Genomic DNA, 27,206 nt, shown 5'->3' with positions numbered 1-27,206 from the left:
GGCGGAGACGCCGGTAACCGAGGGGACACGGGGCGAGCCTGCCTGAGTCCCGGTCCAGGCTACGCACAGGCCGGGCAGATCGAAGGCGGCGCGGGGACCAGCACCAGGCCCACTGTCCCAATTTGCCGCGCTGTATGGCCCCGCGTCCCTGTCCAGTGTGGCGCCGCCCGAGGACTCCAGACTCCAGCGACTTGCCGATCCCACCCCAGCGCGGACCGGGCAGAGTGCTCAACTCCGGGCTGGAGAATCCCGAGGATCGGTAGTAGTAGGAAAGAAAGTCTCCCTGGCAGTGCCGGGCCAGCCTCGCGTAGGAACCGGCAGATTAGGGAGGCGGCGCCGCAGCCCGGACTCGACGTAGACGCCCGCGCCGCCCGCGAAGGGAAGTGCCTTATAAAGCCGCGGCTCGCGCGGCAGGACAGACTCCTGGCGGCGCCGCCCTGAGCGCGGACCGCACGCAGCCGCCCCAGAGAGTGCACGGAGCCGGGGCATATCTGCGGGGCACCAACCTCGCCCCACAAGGACTCTTAACCGTCCTGTGGGGTTCGACCGCGTCCTAAGAAGGACCCCCCCAACCCCCCGATCGCCACTGCCCGGAACCACTCTGCCCAGGCGGACCCCGGGTGGGGGCCGAGGGCGCCCCCGGCGGCAGGGGTATGCGCGGTCCGCGGCATGGCCTCGGCGGTGTTTGAGGGCACGTCGCTCGTGAACATGTTCGTACGCGGCTGCTGGGTGAACGGGATCCGCCGGCTCATCGTCAGCCGGCGCGGCGACGAGGAGGAGTTCTTCGAGATCCGCACCGAGTGGTCGGACCGCAGCGTGCTCTACTTGCACCGCAGCTTCGCAGACCTGGGTCGCCTGTGCAAGCGCCTCCGCGACGCCTTCCCCGAGGACCGGCCAGAGCTGGCGCGCGCGCCGCTGCGGCAAGGTGCGGGGCTGCAGGACTGGGGGCTGTGGGACACCGGGGCTACCGGGCGCCGGGGGCTGCGGGCTGCGGGAGTGGCGCTGGGGGAGGAATCGAGCAAAGAGATCCTGTCAAAGTGCAATGAAGTCAAAGAGGGAAGAGTTACTTAAACTGAGACTGTTTCTTCCCTCTACTGGTCTGCACCTGACATCTAGACCCCGGGTTTCCCGAAGAAGGGTACCCAGCTGTGGTTTAGGACGGACTGGGAGCCGGCATGGAGCCTGAGGCACACACTCGTGGAGGATAAATGAGATAGGTGGGGAAGGGGACGAGGCCACCAGGACTCTCACCCGACTGTCCCAAAGAATGAGTCTGAAGAAGGCAGAGTTTTGCGAGGCGACACCCGGGACTGACAGCTACTGGGTTCCAGTCGCCTTCCCCGCTATGGAGAACCAGTGGCGGCTCGGGTGGGTTTGCTGAAGAGAGTAGAGACAGTTATAGAGTATCGGAATTGGGTGATTGCATCGAGTACGATCGCTGTCAAGGTCCTGTCTGGGAGAGCCCCGGACCCTATTCTGCCCCAGGACAGTTGAGCCTCAGCGTGAAGTGCCACGCAGCAATTTTTTCCACCTCTCCTAAAAGGAGACCGCCCCGCCTGCATCTGTCGGGCCAACCCAGGGTCCCCACCACTGAGCTGGGTCCGCATTCGGATTTGATTAGCCACGGCTGCCTCCTCCCCGGCCTTGTGACGGTCCTGGTTGGATGTGACTCTTGTTTTCTCAAACAGCGGTGGCTTCCCCTTTCCTACTGCCAGCAAAGGAACTGGAAGAGGGGAGGAAACCAGAGAGGCCTTGGTTGAGACCCGGAAGAATGAGGTGTGGGGCTTTCAGCTGCGGACAGGAGAGATGGATAATTTGTGTGTGTGTGGCCTCCCGGGGCTCCGAGATCCATGGACCTTTTTTCAGAGTCCTCCAAGTAAGCAGCAATTCTGGGGCAGCTTGGAGCGAAGTTACTCAAGGTTAGCCAGTACACACCTCCTGGGCTGCCCGTCTGGCTAAGGTCTGAGATAACCTCTGTTCCCCCTGGTGATATGCCCCACCCATGTGTGGATTATGTGGATAATTAGCTCCATTCTCATGACACATTCCCTGGCAGACACATCATTTGCACAGATTGCCAAAGACAGCGAGTGTGGAGGCCACGACTGACAAGTCCGCCATCCCAGCCCCTCCCAGGGGCTGAGCACCATTTCAAGACTGGACCTGTTTTTATTGTTTCAAATTTGCTATTTGTTTAATTTTCAATGAATGTTGATCAGGAAAGCATAACAAAGGGTCTCTGGTTTACTCAGTGGCTTCTCCTGGAACAAGGCAGGCCATAAATTAGTTGAACTTCCAGGCAGTCCCTCTGACCTGGTCTCAGAACTCCCGGTTACCCCAGGCAAACTGGAACCAGGTCTACGTCTAGGAGAGAACCTATTGCCCTGGGGCTTTTGTGAGGAGTGAAAAGCCGGGTAGTGTCTGTTGACAGTAAGTCTACCACTCCTTTACCGTCAGGGCCAGCCTCTTCTGGCCAGGGTGGCTGGAATAGAGCCTGTGGAAAGAGGTGTGACGGTGTGACGGCAGTGTGGAGTCCCAGGTGGAAAGGCCTTCCCTAAGGCGATCGGGAGGGAGGAAACCAAAGCGCTTGTTCACCTGGCCTCTTTTGCATTTATACAAACTTCTGGAATCATTTTTACAAACTACTGGAATCACAGGTGCTTGACTGTCCCCATGCAGTCTCCAAAGAGTAAAACGAGGCCTATGGGAGCTGCCTTCAAGTGTGTAAAGGGTAGGAGAGCACAGAAATGGGGGTTAGATGGGGTGATGGAGTGGCAGGGGCAGCTGGGGTGAGTCCCTGTGGCTGGAGGGAAGGGAGTCTCTGACAGCCTGCTATGTGACTATTAGAACTGTCTGCCACTGGTGGCCATTTCTATCTGACGAAAGCCTCTTACAAGGGTCCAGCTAGTAGCGCCTAGACGGAATAAAGATGAATCCCGGGAGCAGTAGAGGAGTGACCAGGAATCATGCTCCATTCTGATTCTTCTTTCTCCGCATGGTTCTTCCCTAGGACCACCTCAGTTCTGTTTCACAAAGCCAGGAAGGCCCCTTTTCTTTCTTTGATCCCTTCAAGTTCAGGGAAGTCTTATACCCAGCAAAACACCTCATCCTAAGACAAAAGAAGATTCTACCTTGTTTCCATGCAAATTTCTTATTTGCATTAAAAAGATTGTCTGGATTTTCAAGCTTCAACCATGAAAGGTATGCAGCTGGTATTTGAATTCCAGTCGGTCAGATTCTCAAGTATTTATTAGATTGCTAGGCTGAGTTAGGTTTGTGTCCTCGGTTCATTAGAGAAGCTTCTCAGGGAAAGGGGTCTCTACACTGGCCAGCCATGGCTCCACCTTGCCTAGGCTGAGCTCCTGACACAGTGGGCCAGCCATGGCTCCACCTTGAGCTTCTGAATCTTCATGCAGTTGAAGAGGTGCCAAGCCCTGAGCCTTGATTCCCCCAGAATTGCTGTGAGAGAGATTTTAGATGGGGAGAATCGGACTTTTTTCTCCCTCTGTGGTTTTATGCTTGGTGGATATCCATGACCTTTTTGTGTCCTGGTGACACAGGCAGAGATACGGTGCCACTGCATGGGGCGGAGGCCCAGTGCTCACTACCTTACCTTCCTGGCCTTCTGTTTCCATGACCTGGAATAACGCTGATCTCAGGACCTGTCTTGCTTCTGTCATGTATCGCTTCTTCACCAAACCAAGTCTCTCCAGACACTAACTCGCAGTAGGTTGGTAGCTCATAACCTAGGGCTGAAATAACCACCTCCAGCCCTGTTGCCCTCCAGCCCTGGGAGAGGAGGTAGCTGAGCTGCTTCCTGTGGACATTATGTTTGTGTTGCCACAGTGGTCCCCCTCTTACTTTCCTGCCCTTTCATCACAGGGCTATGTCTTGTGTTTAAGTCCTCTGTCGTGTGTATCGCCTACTGGTTCAGATTGTGAGAGTGAGACCTCTCGCTTTGTTTACTTCTCACACACAAGGTCTGCGTTTGAAAGCAGAAACATTCAAAACTCTCCTGTCGACCGTTTGAGGTTCTTGGAGTATTTTGATCGTCTTTTTAGTAGCACCCATTGCAGATCTGTGACATCTGAGCTGGCCTGATTACCTCTGCTGCTGCAGATTCTATTTCAAGGTGGCCAGGTGAGCTTGAGTCTTGGGTAACTCCATTTTGGGTTTGCATTCATTTATGTGGTCACATGTTGGCTGCCAGGCACCACGCAGGTGCACGGGACAATGAAACGAGAAAACAACAACTAAAACCTTGCGACCTATCTCTTTGACTCTTGCATTTGGGTTGGGAGAAATGCATTAATAAACAAGATCACCAAGTAATAAAGAGATCGCTGTGGCTGGAGAGGAGGAGAGTATGGTTAGTGAGCTGGAGAGGGGCAGATGGTGGTCAGTCATGGTCATCATCATTGAGGGCTCTGGACCAGGGAACTGATTTGATCTGAGTTGAGCTCTAGTTGATGCCACTGAGAAAGATGGAATAAAGCAAGGGAGAGCAGGGAGGCAAGGCTGCTGGAGGGCTGCTGGAACCAGGCATAACAGGGCAGGTGTGAGAAGGAGATGGACACCGATTGGCCTGGAAGAGAGAGCCATGGAGGCATTGAAAGTCTCTCACACTTGGTGTGTGGCACATAGCACAAGCCTAGAATTCTCACACAGGGCTTGCCCTGCGCTGCAGTGGGGCCACCTCAGGGGATAATTGAGCCAAAGATGCTGCCTGAGGGTGCCAGCCTTGAACCTGGCATTTAATGGCACACTTTGTAATGTGAACCTGTGCACGGTGTTTCTGTCCTTGCTATATTTAATTTCATCACCGGTGATGAGTATCTTCAGTACTCAGGACATGGCCTCTCCCTAGACGTGAAAGCCACAGCTGGGACCGGACCAGGAAGGGTTGGACACTGATACAGTACCTGACTCCCACGCCGTAGACATGTGCTCAGTTCCCAAGGTCTACCCCAGGTCACCATCACATTGCCCTCACCTGGACATCAGGATGAAGTTGGATGTTACTACCAAACAGGGAGAATGGTGCTTGATGGATGTGCCAAACGCCACCCAGAGGCACCAGCTTGACTTTCTCAGCGAGCATGCTCCACACAGGTGTGGAAGCAGAGCAGGGCATGGAGTTGCCACCTCTGCCTGGCCTTCGATGTTGGGGTAGTGTGATGCTGCCCCTGACCTTTGCTGCAGCCACAATGCCATGTAGAGCTTCCTCGGGGCCATCCTGCTGTCCTATCCGGGCACTTCTACTGCTCCTCTGACTCACTCACCTATTTTTGACTCTTCCATGTCTAGGACCCCTCATCCGTCCTCTCCTGGGCTGCCTGCTCCTCCTCTCTTCCTTGTTTTGTGTTTGCTCCCAGATCCATACCCTGCTGCCCACACCAGGCTCCACTCTGACATCCTGGACTCTCTTTTTTTTCTTTTCTTTTTTTTCTTTTGTTCCTTCGTTTCATCCTTCCTCCCTTTCTTTCTCCCCCAATCCCTCAGACAGGGTTTCTTTGTGTAGCCTTGGTTGTCCTGGAGCTCACTCTGTAGACTGCTAGCCTTGAACCCACAGAGATCCACCTGCCTCTGCCTCCTGAGTGCTGGGATTAAAGGAGCGTGCCACAACCACTTGGCAGCTCTCTTCTTTTTTCATAATTGATTTCTTGGCTGTACTTGGTTCCTGTTTCCCTGATTTCATGCTATAGATTTTGTATTATGCCTTGGATAGCCGTGACACCTGGGTTGCCTTTCCCATCTGTAGGTGGAAACAGTTAGAACTTAAGATAGCTGGTCCAGTGGCCTGCACCTACAGCTTTTCACCATGAGATGCTGAAGGAGATACTTGACTCTATGTCTCTACTGGGCCTCGCTGTAAGCCTGCAGGCAGGGCACCCCCAACCCTGCGCCCGAAGGCTGCCCGCCAGGAACTTAGATCATTCCATTGCAAAAATGAGTCTGGGCCTGAGAGTTCTCTGCTGTCTGTTTTGGCAGAATGTTTGAGAAGTAAAAGGAAATCTGTTCATGCATTGTGCGTAGTTGGAAATAAGAGTAGTCATGGTACTTGTGAGCAGTGATACAGAGAGACTCAAAGATGAGGCCTGTGGTGCCTCTCCACAGAGCTCAGCTTGCTGCAAATGAGGTGTGTGAGCTTGAACTCGGGAGGGTGCAAGGGGCTGGCAGGGAGGCACAAGTCAGCCTGTGTTTTGCTTGAGAATCTTCAAAGGTGAAAGTCTAGGCCATGGCACCTTCCCTGGGCCAGCAGCAGGCTGGGGACAGTAGATTGAAGGCACATAACTGTCGTGTGTTGGCACTGCCATTTCACAGCAAGACGGTTATAGTGTTTTTCTATTTTGTGTTCTGGGGGTTGAACTCAAGACTGTGCATTCCAAGCACCCACTCTGCGCTATACTCCCAGCCCTGCTTTAATGCCGTTTTTGTTCGTCATCGGCATGTTCAGGTCACACTATGCGTCCACTGGCTAGTTTTAGTTGCCATCACTTGGAAGGCTGTGTTTTGTCACTTCCCAGTCTGGAAAAGCTCCTGAGAGCCCTTGATCTGACTTTTGTCCTTGTTGGTGGGAAGAGGAGGGGCCAGAGTAGCCAGAGTTCTGAGCTCCAATCATTCCCAGCAGCTACAGCATCTCCTGAATGAGGCCGGGTCTCTGGTATGTGAGCACAGGTGCTGTTAACTGTCCTGATGACATTGAGGGCGGGTGCCTCATCCCACCCCCAACTAGGGTGAAGGTGGTCACAGGCCACATCTTGTAATGGATGCATGCAAACTCCTTTTCCTGTTTGTCCGGAGAACTGAAGTCTCCTTCCTCTTCGCTGATGAGGAAACCATGTCTCAGTCCTTGGACAGAACAGGGCAAGGAAGGGAGTCAAAGGGATTTTGTCACATAGTATCTGGTTCCCACCATTACCATTCCTGCTTTCTGTTTGAGGACATTGGGGGCCTGGGAGATTGGATGGCAAAGCAGGGGACACAGCCAGGTCACCATAGGAGGGCACTACATTTGCTCCTAGACAGTGTGTGTGTGTGTGGGCGGGGGGAGTTGCATGCTCTGTTACCTGCTGCTTGTCCTATGGATTTCAGCCAATCTGCTTGATCCTCAAAGCTTGGTATTTCTGCCCCCTTCTATTTAGCATACAAAGTAATAAGTTTCATGGTGGCAGTTCATGCAAATATTTTTTTCTAATTGGCCTTCCAAGCCACCCTCCCTGTCTCCCCTTCTCTCCTTGCTGGTGGCTCATTCTTGCTAGAATAGCTACAAGAACATCTGTGAGACAAGGTGTGATTGAGCCCCACTAAGTAACAGCCACAAAGTGCCCAGCACCAAAGCTAGACACGTGGAGTCGCTGGCTTTCTCCAGTTGTCTATCCTATGCCCTGAGTAATCCCAGTAACCCCAATAAAAGACCTCTAGGTAAGAGAATGTGTGTATGTGTGTGTGTGTGGGGGGGTGCCCAACACCACCAGCGTCCTGCAAGGCTGATCCACCTAAGAGCCTACTCATGCTCCCAACAGTGCCCTTTGTAGGTGCGACCCCACCCTCCCAGTGACTCTGCCCTGACTGAGGGAGAGAATGTAGCATGTACCACAGTGGGACTGATTGGGCCTGTGGCTTCATCGGTTCCCAAACTAGTATTTATTGCTTGGTGTGTGTCAGACTTGAGTGACTGAAGAATCCTGGGTTAAGTGTGTGCGTCAGTCACTCTAAGAAACAGAATTGCCAAGCCTGTGAGGTGCTTGCGCCAGAACCTGCCTGGGAGGCCGTGGTCTTTATTCTGCCCCTCAGCTCTTACCACTGCACCCCTCCCCAGCCTCAGGGCCCCTTGTGGGCCTCTACTCCTTCCTCCCTCACCCTCTACATCTGCTCATCCTTCAGGCCTCCTCCCGCTAGGGTGACTAGGTGCCTGCTCTGTGTTCTCCTGGGGCCTAGACGCTGCTAACCGTCTGTGGCCAGCAATTGCCTCCTGACTGCCTGTGGCCAACACAAATGTCCAGGAGAGGCAAGGCTCCTGCCACTGTTTTGGCCACATCATCACCTGACCTCTGGTCTGTGAACTTTAGACAGTGTGCCCTTCCTGTGTGGAGAGGTGAAAATGGGCAGGTACCCTGTGCCTTTAAGACAGACTGTCAGGGGCAGGAGGGGTAGGGTAGCTCAGTGGTAGAGCAATTGCCTAGCATATGAAGGAGGCTTTGGGGTTGCTCTCCAGCACAGGGGAAAGGAATGGCCAACTGAATGAGTTTCCTGTTTGTTTTGTTAAGATAGGGTCTCACCTTGTATTCCAGGCTGGTCTCACATTTAATATCCTCCTGTCCGGGCTTGCTAAGCACTGGAATTACCAGCATGTGCCACCAGCATGTGCTCATGAATGGCTTCTGTAAACTGTCTGAGTTTTAGGAAGGGAATTTTGCTTTAGCTGGGGGAGAATAATGAACAGAGAGGAGGGATTAAGAGAACAGGAAAAATCAGCAAGCTTGGATTCAGATGCATTTTTCCCCCACTGAGAAAAACAAACACTTGGTCCCTTTAGGAGGCCCCTGCAGGGAGCAGGAAGCCTTGGAACCGGAAGGAAGAGCGGCTTCCTCCTGTGGGTTCCAGGGAAGTTTCTTTCTGGCTCCACCTCTTCTGTTTCTTTCTCCTGTGCTCCTGGTCCAGCTTCTTATCCTGGGAGAGACGTGGAGGGACACCTCCTCCTCTGTGGTCCCTGGATGGGACATCACTCCTCACCTCCACCTCTGTGATCCCTTCCCGTAAGCCTGGCTGTGCCCAGACCAATAGGACAGAAGGGAGGAGCATGCCCACCAGCCACCGTCCTCCGTGCTAGGGCTCCAGTGACCAGTTAGCTGGTGTGCAGGGCTGCTCTGCCCTGTGTCAACACACACATGTGCATGTGCGTGCCATGCGCTTATGTTGTGCAACTGCGCTGAGCAAAGAGTCCCTGCTGTTTTCCAGGATTTGAGAACCACCCACAGGAGCCTTGTTTAGAAGCTGGTGTTCCTGACTAGTAGAAGGAATTATTGCCTGTGTGTTCAAGGCCTGGTTTATCCCTAGCAGGCCAGCCGACAAGCAAGAAGGAGGGTGGGAGGGAAAAAGGAAAAGAATATAGATATTTAGAAATTGCTGATTTTTTTTGAAGTATGTTGTCTCTAAAATACGTGTGTATTCAGGCTTTTAGTAACCCCCAGCCCCAAAGGGTGCTGCTGAGAGCCCTGCACTTCTGTGTGCAGTGTGTTGATGGGCACATTTGTTAAATGGGCAAAAAGCCATTTTAATGCAGCTTATTGTCTGGCCCCAAGAGAAAATTTCCCCCAGGGCTGTCCTTTGTGGGGGGAGTCAGAAAGCATCTTCCCGCTGAAGAGAGGCAGGTGCTGTGGGCCGTGGACATTCCTTAATGGGCTTCTCTGTTGACCTCGGCCCGGCCACGTCTTGCCCTTGTGACTAGAATTCCTCTGCAGAAGCACTCGGGTTAGAAGTGCACCCTCAGCCCCACTGCGCTCCATCCCCCACCAAGCACAAGCCTAGAGGAAGCCTGTGGCAAGTGTGGAGACCAAGCTCTGTTTAACAGAAACCTGGGACCTCAGACTCAGGTGTCGGAGATGAGGAAGCAGATTTGTTTATACTTGTTTCATTCAGTTTGGGTTCCAGGAGTAAAAGTATTTACTTCTGCCAAAAGCAGCCAATTATAAAACAGTCACAGATTGTTCTTTTCTTGTGAGGCCAAAGCCCTTTAGGAATAAAGCCACCTCCATGGCTGTGGGCAGGGGTGGGGTGGGGGGTGGGAGCAGCTTTAGGCTGACTCTATGTAGTTCTAGCTGGCTTGGAACTCCCTGTGTAGACCAGGCCTGGCTCTGCTCCTGAATGTTAGGGTTAAAGTAATGTACCACTATGCACAACCAGGTCAACATTTAGCCCCTGAGTATTTATATATCATGTAAATTGTTTGCTGAAGTTTATATATCATATTGTTAATAATTTTTCAAGCTTTTAACTGTGCTAAACTTGAGTAAAATTCTTGTGTCACAAACTATGTGTTGATAAATTTTAAAAGTTGAGGGTATATGAGTAATTAATTTTTCAGAAATCAGACAAATTTCAGGGATTGTGAAGCCTTCTGGGTCAATTTTTCCCCATGTTGAATAGTGGGCAAGTGTAATTTCTGTGAGCTTGTGATTGAAATCCTTAGGCTTAGGCGGTGTGCTGTCACCCTCTGCTGGCCAATTATAGAACTACAGACTCCCAATGTGGCTTTATTTTTTGAATGCATCTGTACACATTCACAATTATCTTGTCCACCTGAGGTACTGACCATTACGATCCCCACTAGCAAATCCATGTTAGACATGACTTGGAAAACACAGTTGTTTATGCTTGCTTCATTTAGCGTTGGTTCCAGGAATGAAGCAGGTGTTTGCTTTTGATGAAATGAGTTAAGCGCAAACAAATTCTCGGTTCTTTTCTTGCAAGGCTAAAGCCCTTTAGGGGGAAAGGGCCTCTGGACAGCTCGAGGCTGACTTTTCTTAAACCACTAATAGTACTTGGAGTATAAAACCAAGAGGTATCAGGTACTGTAAAGCTATTGTATTTAAGTACACTAAAAAGTAAAGTTGAAATTGTGACTTACTATACACATGTGAGTTTTGCAAGAGCCAGCCTAAGTCTTTAAGAGCCAAATGACTTAAATTCCAAGGAAATAACTCAGCAGGTGCAATAGGAGAATATGCAAATATGAGCAGATAGTGTACTGCGCTAATGCCACGCCGCTTAGACCCATGGCACTTGTCGCCTGTCCCTGAAGATTAAAGTAGAAACCCATAGGAAGACTGCTCTCAGAACTCCACCATTCACAGATGGTGCTTGGAGAGCCTGATTTTCATTACCACGGTGGCTGCAGGTACTCTGGGAGCCCACCAGCTGTGAAACTAAGAAACCCCAGGAGTGTGAAGCAAGAAGTTTCCAGTGTGTGTGTGTGTGTGTGTGTACGTGCGCATATGTGTTTATTTCATGTGAAAGTATTTTTTGATAGAAAACACTTTTAAAATGATTGAAGGGAAGGACACCGTGAGCTTTAAGGTTTGGGGTTGCCAGAAGCCAGGTGGTAACTCATCTGTGCTTTGCTGGCCTCGGGGCTGATAAGGGTCAGGGCAGGTGCTGAATGGTGCCTCTTTCCTGCTTCTTGAGTTTGGGCTCCTTGGCCCAGGTCTGTAACTGCAGCAATGGTGATCAGGCTGTATTGCTGTTAGGAAAGTTTTGGCAAACACAGAGGAATCTACCATTTTGCAAAGCTGCTGCCGTATCATCTGGTTGAGGGGGGTCAGTGTTCCTTGTCACTCAGGCGAGAGTGGTTTTGGAGACAGGATGAGGCACCTTAAGAAAGTCAAGCTAATGCCAACTTGATCATTTTGGAGCTTGCATGTGAGCATCTCACAGGCTTTCCTTCCTCATTCGGATGTCTCTCCCTGTGACTTTTGCTAAGAACACCACTTGGTTTTCATTCAGAATCATAAGACTGGTCTGAGAAAGCAGATGCAACTTAGCCTGAAGGACTTTATAGTCTGAATGCTACTGTGCCTATGACTGTAGCCAGAGACTGCTCTGTGGGCACTGGAGACTTGTTGGCCAGCAGGGCCCATTTCTCAGTGTTGACCCATAGCTGTAGGAAAAGGCAAGGCATGGAATTGGTAAGATGGGCTGGGGTCACAACCAGCAGGGCCAATGTGCCGATGGCTGTTTCTAGAGGACTGAAGAGTGCCTGTGCTTTTCTCTTCTGCAGCCAGGAAAATGGGTCATAGCAAAGACAGAGGGCAGGGCATGAAGTTCGTGTTGAACACGAGACAGACAGCAGGCCATCTTTTCAGTAGGCCAGCCTTTATACTACAACGTTCCTCCGTGTTTATCTGAAATTCACAGTTCACTGGGTGCTATTTTCCTTGTGCAGTCTGGCTGCCCTGAAAGACTGATTGTATTAGCTGATCTCCTCTTGCTGTGATGAAACAGTGACCAAGGAATCTCATGGAAGGGAGATCTTAGACAACTTTTTAGCTCCAGAGTCCAAAATGGCTAGGGCAGCATGGCAGTGAGTGGTGGGAACTCAGCAGGAGCTGGGAGCTGAGAGCTCACATTTTGAGTCATAAGCAAGAAGAGATGAGAACAAGAAACGGTGCAGGTTTTTAAACTCTCAAAGCCTGCCTCTTATGACATACTTCCAACACAGCCAGGCCTACTAAACTTCCCCAGTGTCATCAACTGAGGGATGTGTGTTCAAACATCTGAGCCTATCTGGGGACATTCTCATTCAAAACACTATGCTGGCTAGAGCAGAGTGTATTTACCTCTCCGTTGGTCGTTGTAAATCCAACCAGGAGAAACAGATGTAACCAGGGCTCTGGTATCACAGCTATTGAGCTAGAATTAAGCTCCATTAAGAAGCCAGACAGATGCTTCTGCCTGTAAAGTGGTGTAGGCTGGCTGTACACTGGCTGTACAGGAGGATGGTCTCCTATGAACCACGCTTTCAGAGAGTGAAAGCAGGTCTGTGTCAGTGCAACGGCCTCCCGTCTAGGACTGCAGTTCTTGGAAACCAGAGGACAGCGTTGCTTCTTTGAAGAAAGAAGCTCTGTGGGACTGCTATGTAAATATTCCCCCCTCTTTACAAATAACTTTCCAAGGAGCTCTGACTTGGCTGTGTCCACTGCAGATTACTCTGTAACAAGGAAGGATGTTCAAAGTGACCCAGTACAAAGAATAGTGCCTGATTCCTCATCCTCGTGTGCGCATACAGCCACACCCCCTGCATCCTCATCATATGTACACACAACCACACCCCCACACCTTCATCCTCATGTGTGCACAGAGCCATGCCCTCTTAATGATCATGAGAAAGGAGAAAGGTGTCATTGATTTCTGTCATTGTGTGAACATTGTGAGTGCATATACACCAGCTGAGCCAGCTGTGCTGTTTCTAGGTTATGTCTTTTATGGAACCACTGTCATTCATGCCACACTGTGCCCCAAACACACCAACACGCCACATATGACTCTCTATTTTTCTCTTTGAAGAGCCCAGAGCTTTGAGAAGACATTCAGGAACTCTGGCACCTGGTGTTTTCTGCTTTTCTTTTCCTTTCTTTAACAGACAGGATTAGGGTGGGACTTGGGAAGTGGGGTGGGTGGTCCAGTCCCTCTCTCTGGGGATGGCCAGGGTGTTGTCCTTGAATGTGCGCAGATGCAGAGTATATGAAGCCTGAGGTTTTCCAGTGGAGCCGCCACAACCCACTCTGTTACCTTGGGTTTTCACATTCCATGACTGACCACCTATGGCTGGGATGGCTGAGGACAGAGGGAGGAAAGGAGGGAGGGAAGGAAAAAGAAGGGAGGAAGGGAGGGAGGGAGGGAGGGAGGGAGGGAGGGAAGGAGGGAGGAAAAGAGGGAGGGAGGGAGGGAGGGGCTCAGAAAATGCTATCAACAAGCAGCAGTACTTGCATACCTGGAGGGCCATGTGAAGGAGGCACTGGCGTGGCCATTAGGGATAGCCTAGGCTAGCCTTTCAGAAATGCCCTCTCGTTGTATCTGGTAGGAGCTCCCAGGAACTATGTATTCTGATGAAGTTATTTTGATCATGCTTGTTGATCTAGGTGATTGGTTACTTGAAACCTTAACACTTTACCTTTTGTGAACAAAACCAAACCAGATCTGAGATAAACTTTCGGGGACTGGCCACAGTTCTGGGATCTAGGTCTCTGGGGTTCTGTTGCAGATTGTGGGGATTGTGCCGTTCTGGTCATACAGAGTCTTGGACAAAGCTAGCAAGCAAAGGAATCGTAATTCCATCCCTTCAAAGCTGGTAGGGGAAGCTAAAGTGGAAAGTCTTACATTTGTATTGCTCATGGGAGACAGAAAACTCCACATCTCCCAAGTATGGCCTTGAGCTATAAGATTTTAAAAATAAAGTACCGCAAAGCCCGACATCCAGTCAGAGCCTGTGGTGCCCCCTCTGTGGTGCCCATAACAAGCACTGGTGCTTGGGTTCCTAGGAAGGGCCATGACTCATGCCCACATGGGCTTTCTTTGAGATCTTTTCCCCTTCTGAATGCTGCATTTAGATGACTTGCCTAAATATGGGCTCCGTTTTCACAGGCCTTGTGGGCTGGGAAGCTGGCACTGGATGAGTGAGTCCTTGCCTGTGATATCAGGGCTATTGGGTTCTGGGCCACCCACCCCTTGCGCAGCCATCATGCTGGTGGTGACCAAGCGGTCCCTGGCTTAGCTCTGGCTGTGTGCAGGCATTGGTGGTATGGCCCCAGAATGTCCCAGTGCAGGGGATCTTTCACCCTTGTCCTCTCACTGTCATTTTGGGATGTGTGGCATCGGTAGCTGCAGAGTCACACTTCACTGATGTGCACAGTGGGGAGGGGTAGCTCAGGACTTTACAGGTTGGCACTTGACACACACAAGGCTGAACGAGTACCTTGTCTCCACTATGTGAGGCTTGGTTTTCTGTTCTTTTAGGCCAAAAGTTCTCAAAACAAACAGCTCCCAAGTTTCAAATCACATGCCACTATGAGTAGCATGCTGAATTAAGCCACCCACCCTGACTCTCCTGAGATGAGAATGGTTCCCCTGTCTCATGTCTGCACTCCGTATTTGCTACCCTGCCACCAATCACTAGCAGCTGTCTTGGAATCTCAGTACTCAGGATCCTATGTCCCTACTCTCACTTTGCTTAATGCTGGCCATAGAATGGGAGACTGGTGATGCTGGCCACTGGGGCATGCAAAGAGAAGCAGCTACAAAGCCTCTCTGCAAGAGAAGGGGTGAATAGTCTCACTTGCAAAAGGAGACCAAACCCAAAACAAGCCCTACAAATGCAGGCGGAGGTAGCTAAGATCTACTGTAGAGGGCATTGCCTGTCTGTAAAATTATGGAGATGAAATTCGTGGTAGCATCCCCATCTCACTTCAAACTGAAAGCAAAGCTATGGGCTGAATTATGGTAGAATAAAACTTTTATCTTCTTGGGTCTGGGTCTATCTGTGGTTTCAAGAATCCATGGGAGACACTGAGACATTTCTACCTTAGGAGCAGGACATTTTGCTGTGGAAGATGACACAGGCATCCTCATCGCGGGACACACCTGTTGTGTATCTGTTACTTATTTCATCATAGGCTGCTCGCCTCTCTGACCTGGCCATTTCTGTCTCTGTTCTAGGACTGCTTGCCATCAAGGAAGCACACGACATAGAGACCAGGCTCAACGAGGTTGAGAAACTGCTCGAGACAGTCATCAGCATGCCGTGTAAGGTGAGTGAGGTGTCTGGCAAGGTCCCTGCATCTCACTCAGCGTAGCATTCCCACTAGGCGTCCCAGCAGACAATCAAGGGAAGGAAGGCTTCTGTGAGCTCTACTGGGTTCTTTCGAATCCTGAGGTGTGAAGCAGGAGGAGACAGGACTTCTCTGGAAGCAGCCAGGAGCCCTTACTTTCTTTCCTCACCTCAGAATTGCTCTCCTGTTAGGTTTAGAACGGGCACCGAGCACAGTGTCCTCATCATTGGCAGCCACAGTGTTCAGTTCCGTCTCCTTGGAATTCACGCACTGAGTTTGTAAGCTTGGTGTGAAGAACTAAGAATTCATCTGAAGGGTCAGGCAGAACTCCTTAGCTCCTAAAGGTTCTATTTTCCCCACTGGCAAATGGTGGAAGTAGAAGCAACCAAGCTGATAGTAAAGGAAGGAGCTGTGGTCTGGGAAGTCCTTCTGTATGTGTATTGCTTGTATTGGTTAATGAATAAAGAAACTGTCATGGGCCTGCACAGGGCAGAATAGAGTTAGGTGGGGAAAACTAAACTGAATGCTGGGAGAAAGGAGGTGGATTCAGGGAGACGCTATGTAGCTGCTCCTGGGAACAGACAAGCCAGAACCTTGCCCAATGGGTTAAATTAAGATGTAAGAGTTAGCCAATAAGAAGCTATAGCTAATAGACCAAGCAGTGATTTAATTAATACTGTTTCTGTGTGGTTATTTCCAGTCTGGACAGTGGGGAATGAATAAGCAGCCTCCTACAACAGAGCTGGGTGTAATCCACCATCTATGTGCAAAGCATTACCCCGAGCCACCCACCCTAGCCAGAGGCTCGCCTGTTAGCCACTTGTAAACAAGAAACTACAGTGGTCTACTTACTGGGCACAGGTCATCAACCAGCCCCTACACAGGCCCAGGATTGCCTTCTGAGCATCATATCAGTCGGGGTTACCTCTGTGCACAAACCCCACCCCAGCACACACATGGGACCTACTGTGGAGAGCTTTTCATCTTCAGTAATGACTGTGTTTGTCCCCAGTATTCTAGGTCAGAGGTTGTACTCACCTTCTTTGAAAGATCACCTCTGGACCAGGTGTTAAAAAATGATAATGTCCATAAAATTCAACCCAGCTTTCAAAGTCCTGTCAAAATATCAGGTAAGAGCCGCAGTGAAGGCATGGGAGAACTGCTCTGGGTGGCTGTGGTGGTTGCAAGGTCTTTCCAGTGTGGCATTTTGGTGGGCGGGCTCAGCCTCCCCCTTGGGAAGAACAGAGGGCATTTGGTGAGACGCTCAAAGCCACCTGTGGGAGGGGTAAGGAAAGGAGGGAAGACGGGCAGGGACAGAGTGACGGTGCAGTGGTCTCTTTACCACATAGGGATGGCAATGCCAGCTACGTGCAGGGGTGAGCTGGATGGGTGGGTTCTAGGACCTGGGGTGGGAGAGGTCTCCTAGATATGGCTGAATGTACAGGGTGGGTGGCCCATCTGGGCTATTTGGTCTCTGGTAGCTTCCTGGATTTTTTTTTTTTTTTTCGAGACAGGGTTTCTCTGTGGTTTTGGAGCCTGTCCTGGAACTAGCTCTTGTAGACCAGGCTGGTCTCGAACTCACAGAGATCCACCTGCCTCTGCCTCCCAAGTGCTGGGATTAAAGGCGTGCGCCACCACCGCTCGGCCTTCCTGGATTATTTTAAAGGACAGTGGATGGTGTGAGGGCCTAGGGGCCCCTTGGTAACTGGGACCTAACCTCTAAACCTTCTTTCCAGCTGATGGCAAGTTGTGAGGCTGTTTGTCTGGGTTGATGTCTGTCCTACAGGGTCACCACAGGCTCTGAAGTCTTACTGGCTGTCCAACGGGGCTCTGATTGCCTACTGTGGTGAACAGACAAGCTTCTGCCCTTGAGTCTGAGGGGGAACAGTGCAGAGTCCTAGGCCTGTGTGTTGTATCATTTCACGGTTTGGGGCAAATGGGAAAGAGAACAACAGAACCCTTAAAGGGGTGGGACACGGCTTCAAGATGACCTGGAGGCATCGCAGTTGAGGGGACAGATGAGTTTCAGGAGCTGCCTCTGGAGGAGTCCCCTGTCCCCTGTCCGTATCCTGCCTTATTTTGTCATGTAATGATCATATCATGATGTAATGACTACATCAGCATGTGTTTGTTCTGTAAGACTGGAAATAATGGGGTGGAATTAAAGGGATGAATGCAGATGCCTTCTGGGGCCTTACGTTTGTTTTTATGTGTTTCTGCAAGGACTGGTGAGAGGTCCTTGCTGCTGTGTGAGAACAAGCTAGTGACCTTTGCTCATGGCAGAGGTGCAGCATCCAAGCCAAGACAAGGGCAGGGATCTTGTCTTTCTGTGCACCTTGAGACAGCAGACTACGTGAGATGTCATGGCTGGCTCCGGAGACTCTGCAAAACGAGCTGGTGCCTCAGAAATGGCCAGGCATGGGAGGGACAATGAGTAGGAAGAAATGAGGCAGAGGGATTGGGAATCTGCCCCTTAGGACCTGAATGGAAAGTGTTGGCTGACTACTGGTTTGGGAACCCTGGCTTGGCAAGAAGGAAATTTGTAAATGACCTGCAGCTAAAAGTCTTGGTGCAAGGTATGGTGTGTGTGTGTGTGTGTGTGTGTGTGTGTGTCTGCGCGCACATGTGGTGTGGGGTTGTTGCTATGTGAGGCAGCAGTCTGGGGGATAGCTTCCTGCTAAGTGAACTGTTTGGAATTCTTCTATGGATTTCTTCCACTCCTGAGGCTCTCTACCCTTCAGTATTCCTAGCCTTCCTATTTTGGCTCCTAGAACAACCAGGCCTCCCTCGAGCCAGGGTTTCCTAATATGAACTGGAGTGCATGAATCTTAACTGGAGTGTATGCAGCGGGCAGCATGTGTCAGCTCCACTCTCCACTGAGAAAGCAGACACATTCAACAAGCCGCAAAGGCTTCCATGTTGAGTTCTTTCTTTTTTTTTTTTTTACGATTTTTTTATATATGTGAATATTTGACCTACATATATGTCTATGCACCACATGCATGAGGTACTTATGGAGGCCAGAAGAGGGCACTGAATCCCTTGGAACTGGAATTATGGGTAGTTAAGAGTCACCATGTGGGTGCTGGGACTCGAACCAGGTCATCTGTAAGAGCAACAGTTGCTCTTAACTACAGCTGATCCATCTGTCCCTTCAGCACCTCCTCCCCACTCCCCTTGCCCCGAACCACTGATTTCTATTGAAGTTCTTTGTTCAGAAGCACTGGCATCTTCTTGAGGAAACTGTTCCCTTGTGGGCACCTCAGGTTTTCCAGTCTCAGTGCCCTTATGGACCGGTGTGTTTCTGGGGGTGTGGCTCTCAGGAAGAGGCCCAGAGTCTGAGGAGTTCTGGCTTCCCAGGAACCCATGACCTTGACTCTCTATCTCTCCAGAGTTCACCCCATGTGCTTACATGAGGACCCCCAAACCGTTTTCAGTGCTTTTCTCAAAGCCTCACCGGCAGAAGCAAGCCCAGCTTTCTCATCATCTCAGACAGATTAAAGTCTGACTGGCAGATGAATTTTAGTCTTATTGCATCATCTCCACACCCTGAGTCTCCTCCCCTGGACTCTGGTCATTGTTTGTAGTGTGACCCTCAAGAGTCACTAGGCAAACGCTACGGACCCACGGCCATTCTCGTTGATTCTATCCATTTAGGAAATAAAGGTTAATGGTCAAGACGTCCCCTGACCCTTCTTCCCTTCTCTTAAGGGGTTTCTTCATGCACTCTGGCATTTGGGGAGCTTAGTGGGTGTTATGGAGTTAGAACAGATCCCCCCTCTCTTGGGATGGTGATTTACTGAGCCTGGACCCTGAGCCTCCAGACTTTTCTCTTTGAATGTTGAGGCTGTAGGTAGTGAGGGCTCCACCAGATGGCACTAGACATTGGTTGTGTTGAGAAAAAAAACTCAATATTCTGGGTCCTCCTCAAAGATGACCACTCAGACTTAAGCATTCCTCTCCTATGTTAATTTAGGTGTTTATTAAGCATGAGAGAGCACAGATCTTAAGTGTTCTGCAGTGAGGCTGTGACTGCAGCTCCAAGGAAACAGAGGCCTCAGCTCCGCCTAGTTAGGGCTGGAAGGACCGATAGATTCGAAAAATCACGTTGTTGCCATTCAAGGTTTGAAAGGAAATACATTTTTTGTGTGTGTTCTTTAATCTAGTATCTATTCATGTTAGCATTAATTTTTACTATATGGGGAGAGACATATCAGCCAGTTAATAAAAGGATATTGTTTATGCTTTTGTTCTGAACTGAAAATATAATGCCAGGGAGGACTTAGAAGGGAGGCAGGCTATAGTGTGAATGCTCCCATGACTGACTGAAGGTCTGCAAAAGAAATGGAATCAGAGAATTGATGAGCTGAAGGGGTGGTGGTATAGGGTACATGTAAACTCTGCCATAAGTACAAATTAGAAAAATCACAATCGTGGCACCATGCACGCAGATTGGAAGATGTCCAAAAAAAAAAAAAAATCCATTGATGGAGATAAGATAAGCAGTGGGTGGAAGTTCAAGGAAAATCAGAGTTTGCCCAGTATTAACAACGTATTCTCTAAGATATTTGTTAATAGTATTGGATAATGGGCCTATGGATATTGTGTAGTATACACATGCACATAGGCATACCCCACATTTCCACAGGAAAGGGCCGTTAGCAGAAGACAGGTGAAACCCCACTGAAGGGGCTCTTCCCTAGTGACGTCATCATTCCCTGGATGCAATGAAGGACCCTGCATGAAGTGCTGACAGTAGGGGAGCTGCTGGGGGACATGTCTGAGCCCTGTCTATGTCCTCATGGCTTACCTGGATTACAAAATACCAACACAGGAATACAAGTGTATCTTGAGGTCTGGGGTGTGCCTCAGTGACAGAACCATTGCCTAGCGTATTTGAGGCCTTGAGTTTGATTCTTGCATCAGGGTTGATGGAGTTAGGGATGTAACTTCAAAAATTAAGCTACTTAGTGATTTTTTTTTGTGTGTTGTTGTGGGTTCTAAACTGACATGCAAGAAATTCGTGAAGTTTGTTTGAAAATAGCCCGGGGGCTATGGTGCCCACCCCTAGTGACTCATTCCAGCCAGGCCCACTTCCTGAATGATTCCCAACCTTCCAAAGCAGCATGACCAGCTGGGGACTAAGTGTTCAAACACACAAGCCTTTGGGGGCCATTTCACATTCAAACCACAGACAGCTTCACCCTTCCATGAAGACTGGCCCAAGAGTAACCGCCCCTTCAAGCCGGTGTTCAATGGGTGGACGGCGCCTGGAGAGGGCGCCACTGAACAACTCTTAGCAAAGTGGTCATTTTAAACCAATGGCCCCTGCAATTAGTTGCGTGTTAAGGTTAGACTGTCTTTGTTGTAAATTTTGAATAATTCCTCATAAATCACAGCCCTTCTTAAGACACTGTTTGTTAAGTGAATGGAGGAGATAAAAGTATAAACTGTCCCAGAATCTTTGTTCCAGTTTTAGCTAGCACAGGTATAGGTGGGTCACGTGTATCTGGCGAGGTTTGGAGCCTGCTGTGGTACCTGTTTTTGTGTCAGTGTTTCTCAGTGAGCCATCCCTCTCTGAGCCAGCCTGGGATGGCTGTGTTAAAGGTTTACAGATACAAGCTGTGTGTTGAGAGGCCTGAGGGCTGGTGGCTCAGAGTGATGAGGGTGAGGTTGGGAATCCAAGAGGGACCAAGAGCTTCTCCGGGATCATCTTTTGTGAGATACTAGTAATTTGAGCAGGGTCCCTTTGTGACCTGGGGGCGGGACTCTGAGGGACTGGAAACCAATATACTTATTATCCTCAGAACCCAACTGGCCTTGGGAGCTTTAGATCTCATTTATGTTCCCAAAAGCTCTTTGTCATAGACAGCTGAGGAGTGACTTGTTCCAAATCTATTCTGGAGGGGCCAGTATAGAATGTACTGCCTGGACTCTGCAGTATACATTAGACATGCCAATACCTCCAGGAGTATGGACAGAAGTGACTTGCATGAGTGACATCTATTTGAACTCCCAGGATCCCTTCCCCAGCCGGGATTCCCTTGGCAAAGGGGAGGGAGAAGGAGACCTAGGCTGTCAGTCAGTGGTGTGAAGGCTGCACAGGGGCTGCCTGCACTTCCTCAGACAGACAGATTTGGGTCAGAGTTAATAAGAACAATAAAGAAATTGGCTCTCTGCTGCCTCCCCCTTTGAGTGGGGAGGCTAGGAATCGGAACTCGTGTGGGGTTAGCTGGTTTTTCAGTCTGACAGCTCATTGGCTAAGCATCTTCCCTTTGTTCTTCATACAAAGAAATATAGCTGGCCCAAGTTCCCAGACCAACCCCCTTAGTGGTTTGTAGCATTTTTCCCAGGTGGAAGAGAGAGGAAAGAGGCAGGGGAGGAAGCCAGAAGCTGATAGCGCCCCCCTCACCAGTGTGACTGACTGGGAAGTGCTACAGGAGACTCAGGACACATGTTAGCTCCTTCTCCAGAAAGCCCCGTGTGCTTTTCAGCGAGGACTTGGGAAACTGGCTGAACGATAATTTTGTGAGAGGAGGAAACCAAGTTTTCTTTATTCTTTTTGGGTGGCTCCCTGATTCTCCACATATGGAGAGGAGTTCACAGAATGGAGCACCAAGTGCCTAGAAAGGTTAAAAAATAAATAAACAGGAAGTAATAATTTCTTCATGGAAAAGCCAATTTCTATACTCAGGAATAAATTAGACCATGGTCAGGTGGAGAAAGGACTACGATAATCCTTGAGAAACAAAGGCATCTGATGTCCCCTAACCCTTAAGACGGGAGAGATACTCTTATTGGCTGTGTGTGCCAGGAGGAGAGGAGGGGCTAAAGGCAGCTGTGTCCCTAATGTGAGGATACGACCTTGTAAACTAAACATACCCATTCTCCGAGTATGTGTTAAGTGTGTATTTTAGGGTGAGAGCCTGGCTTGAGAAAACCAATAGAGGTGGCCCTGAGAATGAAGCTCAGCTGCTTACGAGTCAAGGACCCAAGATGAGCAAGTCTCGGCCAAGATGGCACCTAGTTCCTTCTGAAATGTCAAGGCTGTAGTAGATAAAAGAGAGAGCCAAGCCTTTCTGGGTTTTGCATAGTAAGCTCTCTGCATCTGTGGGTCCAGAATCTGTGGAGTCAACCAAGCGTAGGCCAAAATACTAGGGGAAGTACTATGTCTACTGATCAAGCGTAGCCCTTTCTCCTCTGGCACTGTAACAGTGCTTTACATATCGTTTACCTTGTATCAGGTATTATACGTGATCTAAAGATGATTTAAAGCCTGGAGGGAGGATGGGTGCAGAGTCCAGAAACTCTGTCTCATTTTGCATTAGAGATTTGAACACCATAAGCTTTGCTATTCAAAGAGAGTGTCTGTAGCTATATATGGATGCTTGCTTGCCATGATGGGGTTCAGGACATCATGGGATACTAGAGTTAGGTAAATCCTTAGAGGTTCTCAAATACAATCTTGAAGGTGTCCCATGGAGAAGAAGAATTTCAAGGCCATGAGGCTGCAGGCTAAGCCTCCAGCTTAGTGGCTGCCACCAACCCTTCACTTCAGCCCTTCCAGGCATAGGAGAGCCCTTGTAACCTTACAGCCAGTGTAGATACAGGAAGTCACTTTTGTTTGTTGATGTTTCTAAAGAACCCACATCTGTGAATACGGGAGAAATCTTAATGTGTATATACGATTTTATCAAGCAAAGCCAGCAGGTCGCTCTCATCTGATGCTTAGGATTAACCAGAATGTGGATGCTGCCAACCCTGTCTCAGCTAGGGCTGAGGTCAGACAGGTCAGGAAAACGGTGATGTCACACATCACAGTGATATGTAGATCCTACCTCCAGCTTGAGCCCAGTCCTGTACCCGCTTCCCTTCATCCTCCTCTGTAAACCCAGAGGGACAGGCATGTGGGAAGGTGCTCAGAAAGTCGGAGGATCTTCCTTCAGGGAGACGCACGCTGCCCCTTTGGGCACTGGTGTCAGCACCTTAATCTGTCTGTCTGAACCCTAGAAGGATTCTCCGGGCAGTGGGAGGGAGAACTAGGGACAATGGGTGATGGGGGAGGGGGAGATTGATGTGAACTTCAATTCTAAAGTTTTATTTCACAGTTTCACACACACGCACACACATGTGCGGTATGGTCTCCTCACCCAATATTCTCTCTTGTCACCTTCTCCCTCCCACACAGAACCCCTTCTCTTTACAGTTCCCCCTCCTATTTTCATGACTTTTTTTTTTAATGATATGTTCTATTTAATTAGAGTTGCTGGCATGAGCATGGGTGGGAGGTTATTTATTGAGCAAGAGCAACTTGACACCTCTGAGGACTATCACTTTTCTTTCCACGGTTCCCATTACCAACTGCCTGCAGTTGCTCAGGAAGGGACGGGACCTTTGGAGTCCCTCTTCCACCCATGACAGGTGTTGATGGATCCAGATTTGGACAGGTAGCCTCTGTTGTTGTGAGTTCCTGGGTGCAACAGCTATAGAAGACAGCATAGCATCGCCCTCCTCCCCCCATTCTCCAACTCTTACATTCTTTCTTTCCCCTCTCTCACAAGACTGACTCCCAGAGCCTTGGAGAGGGTGCTATAGATGTCCTATTTGGGGACAGGCACTTAGCATCTCTTATTCTCAGCACTGTGATCAATTATGAGTTTGCATTAACAATCTCTCACTGCGAAAAGAAACTTCTCTGGCTAAGGCTGAGAGAGGTCAATCTATGGTAAGTCCTGAAATTCTAAACCTCAAGTGCTGACCTCTCCTGAATGCTTACCTTATTATGGCTTTGGTTTTCAGAAATCATGAGGTCCAATGGATTTTGTTTGGCAAACACAGAGACAATAGTCATTGACCACAGCGTACCCAACGGAAAGGACCAGCTCCTGGACACAGATCCCACAGAGCATCTGTGAGTACACAGCTTCTGATGCGCTTTCGTACTTGGAGTTGAAAGCTGGTGGCGTGTGCAGTGCTCTATAGGGAGGAATGGACACGGCCCATTCCAATACGGACATAGCCGCAGACTCTGCCAGTTTCAGGGTTTCTATTTTAAAAGCTTGCCTCATATTCTGGTGAGAATTTGGTTAACTGATCTAGGGAGAGACCTAGTCACCCGGTCATGAGACATGAGGGGAGTTTTGAAGGAGTTGCAAAGCTCCAGCTTCTAGTTTGTGCTGGCTCTGAGGTGTGAAACCCTATCTTCTGGTCCAGGATCCAGGATCCACATGTCTTTACACTTCCTGGACTAGGGCTGTGACACACATGTGGTCTCCCACGTTTATGAGTGCTTCATTAGAGCCTTATTCTAGAGAGGAGCCTTGATTTCTGAGGGCTGGACAACCAAAAGCCACTCCCTGTTGCCTGCATTCCCCACCTCTGCAATGGAGCTTCTCCCCAGAATGTGCTGCAGAGAGCCTGCCACCTAGCGGCCAGCAGGAACAGCCACCTGCAAGCTTGGCTCCTGCCAGTCAGCTCTGTGTTGAATTACTCAGGTAGCAGAGTCCTCAGACAGGTTGACAGGAGAACTGGCTTTGTTTCTGGGTGTCCCTGGGAATTCTGTGGGGGCAGACCTAGGCCCTGTAGCAAATGGTGGTGTGAAAAGGTCTCCAACTGACTCCTCTGTCATGACAGTCCCTGGCCAGCACCTCGCCACACAAAGCTGAAAGACTTCTCTTTTCTTAACACTCATTCAGTGTGCACCATCCCTGACAGCCAGAGGTCTCCAAGGAACTGCATGTGATGGGTGCAGCATCCCATGGTGTCTTGACCAGACATGCCTAGTGCCTAGGCAGGTCAGGGGATTACTCTGTCAACACAGTTTCTCACCACATTCTCATGCAAGCTTCTAAGATCACGCCCTCTGTGAAATTCTTCAGCATTCCCGGTAACTGTCCCAGAATGCGCATCAATCTCTTAGAAGAAGGTTGGTGAACCCTCAGAGATTGGAAGGCTGGTGGCACTTGATGCCTACCACGTGGCCTTGGGCTGTAAGTAGGGGCTGCCATGCAGTGGAGTCTCTGCAGAGAGCATGTTAATTTGACCCAGAAGGAAGGTAAGCACCAGTGAGTGAGCACTGAGGGCGTGGTGTGCCTGATGGAGGTGGGGCAGGAGAGGCAGCAGGACGCTTGGCAGTGCTGGTCCTGAGCCATTTTGGCAGTTCCTCAAGCATCCCTTCTTTCCTCCCGTCTTCAGGACATCCTTTGGTCTGAGGAGGGTGATGAAGGCAGAGCAAGTGGTGGGAAGTTCAGGATCGTGCTGTGCACACACAGTGTAAGCTCCCTACATCCACATGATTTTCATCCTCCTGAGCCTGAGTCAGCCTAGATCACACCAGGCTTGGCCACCAGGTAGAATTTCCCTCCATGACCATAGGGAGCTTCCTGTAGTGTTCCTTCCTGGCGTTCTTGCAAGCTCCTGTTCCCTGAGGACATATCGCCTTCATCTGCCCATCGCCCTGCTGCTCTCCAAGCTGACACAGGGCCTGACACAGAACAGGAGCAGGAATGTCACCACAAAGAATGAATGAGAGCCCCGCTAACCCGCTGAAACAAATGGGGACAGTAATTACAAGGGCACCAGAGCTCAGAAGCTTTTCCTGTGCAGTGCTACCTGTGTTTTCCAGTCTGTGTATCTAGGGTTCTCCCATGTGTCTGCTGTGTGTCTGGGAAGGACCTCATCTCATTGATGTCCCTTGTCCCCTTCCACAGAGCCTGGATCCCCCAGTGTCCTTGACTCTAGCTGCAGACCTGTAAGGTGGCCTTCACCTCTGTCATCTATTTCAGGTTCGAGAACGGCAGCGAGTTCACTGCAGAGCTGGAGGATGGCGATGACCCGGCAGCTTATGTCACCAACTTGTCCTATTACCACCTGGTTCCGTTTGAGACAGACATTTTGGACTGAGCCTCTCCACTGGGCCATCTCTGCCTCAGTCCTTGACTGCATGTCCTCATGCTGTCCACTGTGTGGCCCCAAGGGCCAAAGCTGCTGCTCAGCCTGGGCCTCCCAGGGTCCTGAAGTTCACCAGGCCTGGATGTCCTGAAAGCAGAGGCACAGGGGGCTCTTGATGTCCACAGGCTGTCCCCAGGCTGACTCCGGCGACAGGAGGCCACATGTCCTGCAGCTCTGAGAGGCCTTCTACCTGCCCTCAGCCCGCCAGCTTGACTCTTCTCCTGGGACACACTGTTCCTGCGGGCCATGCTTCCTCTTGTTCTCATTGCCTACTGCAGGGGAGCATTCCTCTTGGTCACATGGTTCTGACTTCCCACGTTTCTCTCATGTGTCAAAAGGCACAAAGCATTTCAAGAGGATTTTTGATAAGTCAACAAGATCTGGACCACAAGGGCAGGGGATATTAAGTGACTCAGGGCTTCCCTGAGATGTGTGGCTTTTGTTTGTTTGCTTCACATCTCCTCCCTGGAAACAGGGTTTGGGGTCATCTGGAAGGAGTGTTCGCAAAGGGTCAGCCCTGAAGGGGAGGGGGCGCCGGCTTCAGGGAGGGGAGAGCATGCACCATAAAGTGCATACGAACCCAGCAAAAGTTTTCCTCCAGAGAAGAGTTCCCTCTCTCTGCCAGCACCCGAACTCTTCTGCCAGGCTGTGATACTGTTTCCACCACCGAGGGTGCTTGAAGTTCCTCCCCTGGTGCACTCAGTGGCATAATTGCCCTGATGAATCAGGAAGGATAGGACGGGGAGGAAGGGAAGCTTACAGCTTGGACCACAGGAAGGTCTGGGTCCTGCGAGCTCGCCTCCTCACTGTGTCTACTAACGACCAGCACTTGCTAATGTAAATAATAGTAAATTATTGAAAATTCTAATTCTTTTACACAGTCTGTTTTTAATCTATTTTAATTAAATAAACTCTATTGTTCTACTTTGA

General features: G+C 50.1%; 1 protein-coding gene across 1 annotated transcript; it reads left to right on the top strand.

Moving 5' to 3' along the window:
* On the top strand, window positions 1-27,206 carry Pxdc1 (PX domain containing 1). Its single transcript, XM_057788179.1, has 5 exons — window positions 1-925; window positions 15,214-15,305; window positions 16,339-16,456; window positions 24,126-24,237; window positions 26,111-27,206. Exons 1-5 carry the CDS (start codon window positions 670-672, stop codon window positions 26,226-26,228), a joined length of 696 nt encoding a protein of 231 aa, XP_057644162.1. The 5' UTR covers window positions 1-669; the 3' UTR covers window positions 26,229-27,206.

The sequence above is a fragment of the Chionomys nivalis genome, chromosome 13, assembly GCF_950005125.1.
Source record: "Chionomys nivalis chromosome 13, mChiNiv1.1, whole genome shotgun sequence".
Classification (NCBI taxonomy): domain Eukaryota; kingdom Metazoa; phylum Chordata; class Mammalia; order Rodentia; family Cricetidae; genus Chionomys; species Chionomys nivalis.
This window is presented reverse-complemented; position numbering and strand designations above follow the sequence as displayed.